The sequence below is a fragment of the Micropterus salmoides genome, unplaced genomic scaffold, assembly GCF_014851395.1.
Source record: "Micropterus salmoides isolate LMB-PRFRI ecotype aquatic unplaced genomic scaffold, ASM1485139v1 Ms_hic_scaffold_20, whole genome shotgun sequence".
Lineage (NCBI taxonomy): Eukaryota > Metazoa > Chordata > Actinopteri > Centrarchiformes > Centrarchidae > Micropterus > Micropterus salmoides.
This window is the reverse complement of record NW_024041151.1, coordinates 28732231-28737883: the sequence shown is the minus strand read 5'-3', so window position 1 is coordinate 28737883 and position 5653 is coordinate 28732231. Positions and strand designations below refer to the sequence as shown.

Below are 5653 nucleotides of genomic sequence, written 5' to 3'. Positions count from 1 at the left end.
TTTGAGGGAGGTCTAAGGACTAATAAACTGTTTCTGTCTATGTTTTTCACTTAATCCAAACTTAACCACATGATCAATACTATACACTGGTCAGCCATAACATTATGACCACCTGCCTAATATTGTGTAAGTCACCCTTTTGCCACCAAAACAGCCCTGACCTGTCAAGGCATGGACTCAACTAGACCTCTGAAAGTGTGTTGTGGTGTCTGGCACCAAGATGTTGGCAGCAGTAGGTTGGTAGATCCTTGAAGTTGCGAGGTGGGGCCTCCATGGATCGGACGTTTGTTCAGCACATCCCACAGATGCTTGACTGGATTGAGATCTTTGGAGGCCAAGTCAACACCTTGAACTTGTTGTGTTCCTCAAACCATTCCTGAACAGTTTTCTTTGTGGCAGGTCGCATTATCTTGAAAAGGGGCCACTGCCATCAGGGAATACTGTTTCCATGAAACAGTGTCCGTGGTCTGCAACAATGCTTAGATAGGTTGTACATGTTAAAGTAAAACCCACATGGATGGTAGAACCCAAGGTTTCCCAGTAGAACATTGCCCAAAGCATCACACTGCCTCTGCCAACTTGCCTTCTTCCCATCGTGCATCCTGATTCCATGTGTTCTCCAGGTAAGTGCACCCAGCCATCCATGTGATGCAAAAGAAAAAGCTGGACCAGGGTCAGCATGGGCACCCTGACTGGTCTGGGTCTACGCAGCCCAATACACAACAAACTGTGATGCACTGACTCCTTTCTATCAGAACAACAGTTTGACCTACAGTGTCTCATCTGTTGGATCTTACCACACGGGCCAGCCTTTGCTCCCTACGTCCGCCGGTTCCCCGGTTTTCACTTTTGATAGGTACTGACCGCTGCAGACCGGGAACACCCTACAAGAGCTACAGTTTTGGAGATGCTGTGACCCAGTCTTCTAGCCATCATAATTTGGTCCTTGTCAAAGTCACTCAAATCCTCATGCTTGCCCATTTTCTCTGCTTCTAACATAGCCTATCTGTCCCACTTTAACAGGCCACACAGTGTATATGAATATAATGTTGTCACATTTGTTGATATTTTATGCTTATGCTCTGACAGGTAGACAATCCGCTAATTTCATGGCTTTTTAATGTATGTTGTTTGTACAATTTTCAAACATTTATTGTTTAACAGTTTAAAAAAGGTTAGATTACATCAAATTAACTCAACTACATTGTTATTTGTTACAATATTAAAATATATAATTTTTGTGAGAAAGTAGTCTGTATTTAAATGTATATACTTCCCTACACTTAGCGCAAACACATGAAGGTGTTTTATAGGAAGCTTTTCAAGTGGCCTACTGAATAAACTGGTAAATGGTCATTGGTCAGATCTCTCACCTGCATACAACTAACATTAACACCTAAATTGGTTATCAGTATTGCTTGGCTAAGTTTTGTTGCTTTGTGCTGCTTACGTGGCTATGTGTACCAAATAATGGATATTGTTGCTAAATTGTACTAATTGTGCACAGTTTTGAGAATGCTTATTTTGTTGCTGACTTTATGGCATCTTGTTTTCCTCCGTCTGTAAATTTAAACCATCACCTCTTTCAAAATATGCCAAAGGACTGCAGTTGAAAATTTGCCAGCGGGCTAACACTGGCACATTTACAGAAATTTCGATTTATTTGCATTGTCCTTATGAATAAATAAATAGAAAACTGACAGTGTCTAATGTTTCTCAGGGTGCAGGTAAGAACATATCCGATTGGCCACTGATCTGCACCCCCGGGGACCAATTACAAAAACAAAGAGTGTTTAAAATAGGACATCTGGCTTAAAAACTCCAGCATAAAAAAAAGTAATATTCTCCTAAATCCCTTTCTCCATTTGCATCAAACTGGATTCCTCTAGGTGACTTGTTTAGCTAAAAAAACATTACTGGCAACATCATGAACAGATTAAATCTTGACTTGTTTCCAAACCAAAATAAGACATCAGGTACATAATAGAAAAAAATTACTGTTTATTAACAAAATAAGGTTACTTGAATGGGGAACAATATGTACACATCAGATATATATCAAAGAGCACAGAGCAGTGATCACATTACCACAACATATAAAATTATTTAAAAATGTATTAAAATACAGCTTCATCTTCAGAAAACATTAAAACTAGGTATAAAGCCATTTGAACTGATTAAAGGCAGTATCAGAGTGCCAGAACAAACTACAGCGGAATAATGTCAGTCATTCCTGTTGCTTGTATTCGCTCGCCCACCCTGTTCTGTGTTGCTGTCACAGGTTATCAACGCCGCGGATCCTCCTGGCCAGCTGAATATCACGGGGGAACACGGTGACCCGCTTGGCGTGGATGGCACACAGATTTGCGTCTGAGAATAGCATGACGAGAAACGCCTCTGCAGCCTGGGAGGACAAGGAGGAAAGCAGGTGAAATAAGCTCAAAGAAACATTTTTTATTAAAAGACCAAATCCAGTGTAATGTTTCAGGGGAAGCAAGTGGCCGCAAGGAGCTAAAAATCATTCCTCTGCTTCATGTGGTGACACTGAAAGTGTTTTTGTTCATCTTTTCTCTCAATGTCCTTATAAATGCATAATCTGTATATTAAATGCTATTGTGATTGAGTTATAAAATGCTATTAAATAGAGTCCATCAACATTAAAAGATGCAAATGTTCCCTTTCAGTATAACTAATATAACGTTAACCCTGTCAATGACAACAGCCATATGTTTGCTATGTTAGCCAGCTACAGCTGGTCAGTAACATAGAAGATTGAAAGGTAAGCATCAGAGCATCTCTTCCCATTCATTCTGCAGCTTAAGAGACGACAGCGTGGTTGTGGATTGAGTTTGTTCAGTGTTGACTTCACACTATGTTCTAACCTAGTTGGTGAGAGACAGTGCTACAAAGTAAATAAACAACGTCCCCAGTCTTCGGAGTTCCTTTGGATACTCATGTCAGTACAAAATCGTATTGAAAAGGTCTATTTTCATTCCAGCTAAAAACTCACTATATCAGCCACCATGTTGGTAATTTATCAATTTTCCCCTTATAAAAATCAGTGTCAGGCTCCACTAAAAACTAGGTGACTAAGAATTTACGTCGGGGGGGTTGATTTGAACGTCCGCACAACACCTCTCTGTCTTTCTCTTCTACATCACAAAGTGCTTCACAATAAAATGCGATACAATACAACAAAGTAAAATACAATGCATAAGGAAATTTAAATACAAATGGAAAACAGAACAACCAACCATAAAACCCCACGTCTAACTAAGAGCCTGCTTGAATCATAGTGTCTTCAGTTGCTTTTTAAAAGAATCGACAGAATTCACACATTGTAGAAAAGGAGGTGATGTATTCTACAGCCTAGGTGCCACTGCTTGGAATGATCGATCCCCTCTGGTTTTAAAATGAGTGGGGGAACCACTAACAGACCCGATGACCTCAGACTACAGGTGGGAGTATGAAGCTGTATCAACTCAGAGATGTAGGGAGGAACCTGACCGTGCAGGGCTCTTAAAGTAAGGACCAGGATTTTAAATTGAATTCTATACTGGACTGGTAACCAGTGAAGTGATGCTAAAACAGGTGTGATGTGTGCGCTCTTGTTACTGGGAGTTAAAAGCCTTGCAGCGGAGTTCTGAACAGCCTGGAGACGGTAAAGGCTCCTTCTTGCTCAAACAAGTAAAAAGACAGTTACAGTAATCTAAATGAGAGGAAATAAAAGCATGAATGATCATCTCAACTCACCCTTTGACACCAGTGTTTAATATTGACAATGGTCAAATAATAAGCATTTAGCTGCTATAGAGACAGATTTCTCTCAGGTGGTGGAGACCAAAAACAGAGCTAAAAGAGTGAATATTGCTTCCATCAGGTGACACAAACACCACTCCAAATGAATGCTGATGTTGCTCTGTGTGCTAAGTGTGTCAACAGGCAACTGCCAAATTATTCAATTCAATTCAATTCAATTTTATTTATATAGCGCCAAATCACAACAACAGTTATCTCACAGCGCTTTTCATAAAAGAGCAGGTCTAGACCGTACTCTGTGATGATATTTACAGAAGCCCAACAGTTCCCACCAAGAGCAGCACTAGGCGACAGAGGCAAGGAAAAACTTCCTTTTAAGAGGCAGAAACCTCCAGCAGAACCATGGCTCAGGGTGGGCAGCCATCTGCCTCGACCGGTTGGGGTGAGAGAGAGAGAAAGAGAGAGAGAGAGAGAAAGAGAGAAAGAGAGAAAGAGAGAGAGAGAAAGAGAAAGAGAAAGAGAGAGAGAGAGAGAGAGAGAGAAACACACAAAATGCAAAATACAAAATGCTCCACACAATCATTCATACTTTTGTCCTTGAGTGCAATCATCAATCTGAAATATGTCTGAGGTGTTATGAGTATGCAGACCAGAAGTAAACACTGCATGAGTGACGGCATGTTAGCTTGTTGGTGGAGGCAGCCACTTACCTCCTGCAGGGCCAGAAGTGCGTAGACCTGCCACCGGAGAGCCTCTCTGGAAAAACTCTGGCATACCTCACGAACCTGAACCATGAGGAGGAACCAAGATTTTTTAAATCAACCAAGGCTGCGTTTGCACAGAAAACACGTAGCAGCAGAAAATGTTACTTTTCAGACTTTGCTTTCCCAGTACCACTGAAGATTATGGAACAGATTTCATTTGCAAAACTGCACATAAGCCCTGTTAAATTCCTACTCTTGAGAAAGTGTGTGTGACACTCTCTTCTGTGTGTGCGCTGCAGTATGCTCATTATCTCCGCCCACACCGGGCTCTCACATGGGGCCCTAAAAAGAGTTGAGAAAAATGTTTTATGAGCAGTGTGCCAGTAACTAAGACAACAACCTGCTATAACCCCCCCCCCCCCTCCCTGCCGCGCCACTAATAGTTCAAAACATAGTCGGACTCGCCGCAGGTGCTCCGGTCGCTCTGTGACAGAGAGACATCGTCAGCAGCTGAAGCGGTCAGAAGATAAGGAAGGTTTGGGTTTGGCTTGCGGTCCACTTAACGTTAGCTGTATCTGTGCCTTTTTGTTGTTCAACATGTTCAACTTCTCACAGAGCCGACGTGCTTGTGGGTCACTTTTTGTCAACCGACCAATCACAGCCTGGATGGGGCGGGACGGTAAAAAAAAGTTTCATGTGCTACAGCAAATCATTTAATGTTGAACAATTTGATTATTGAGAAGTTAGTACTTAGCATTAACAAACTAGAGACCAATGTAGAGCCTTTTAATGAATAAAAACAACCCACAGAAATGAAACAGCTGTAACTGGATATAATATTCAACTACTGAAAAAAAAAAAAAGTAAATTATTATATGAAATTCTAATGAATGTACTACTTAAAATATTATTGTTATACTAACAGTGTACTATTAACTAAACATTCTACTCTTTATTTAATACAATCATGTACATTTCCTCCTCCAGGTTGTGGATAGAGACTCTGCATTAGACAGATGTACATTGAGCTGGTGCCAGTGTGCCGCCTCCTCCGAAGAACAACACGCTCCCCTTGTTCTGTTTTACATCTGTTTTACTAGTTACTGTTATAAATAGTTTATTGATTAACTTTGTTCAAGTTGAGAAATACACATTTTAAAATGTCACTATTTTGTGCATTTTCCGTGATA

At 40.8% G+C, this 5653-nt stretch overlaps 1 protein-coding gene across 1 annotated transcript in view; it reads right to left on the bottom strand.

Moving 5' to 3' along the window:
* Nucleotides 1-1979: 1979 nt before the first annotated feature.
* The window catches only part of LOC119915094 (histone H3.3), an 11131-nt gene continuing 7457 nt past the window's right edge, over nt 1980-5653 (bottom strand). The window contains exons 4-5 of the mRNA XM_038734673.1: nt 4470-4544; nt 1980-2404 (exon numbers count right to left, since the gene is read on the bottom strand). Coding sequence (XP_038590601.1) covers nt 2276-2404; nt 4470-4544 — 204 coding nt within the window. The 3' untranslated portion in view covers nt 1980-2275. The remainder of the gene's footprint in view (nt 2405-4469; nt 4545-5653) is intronic.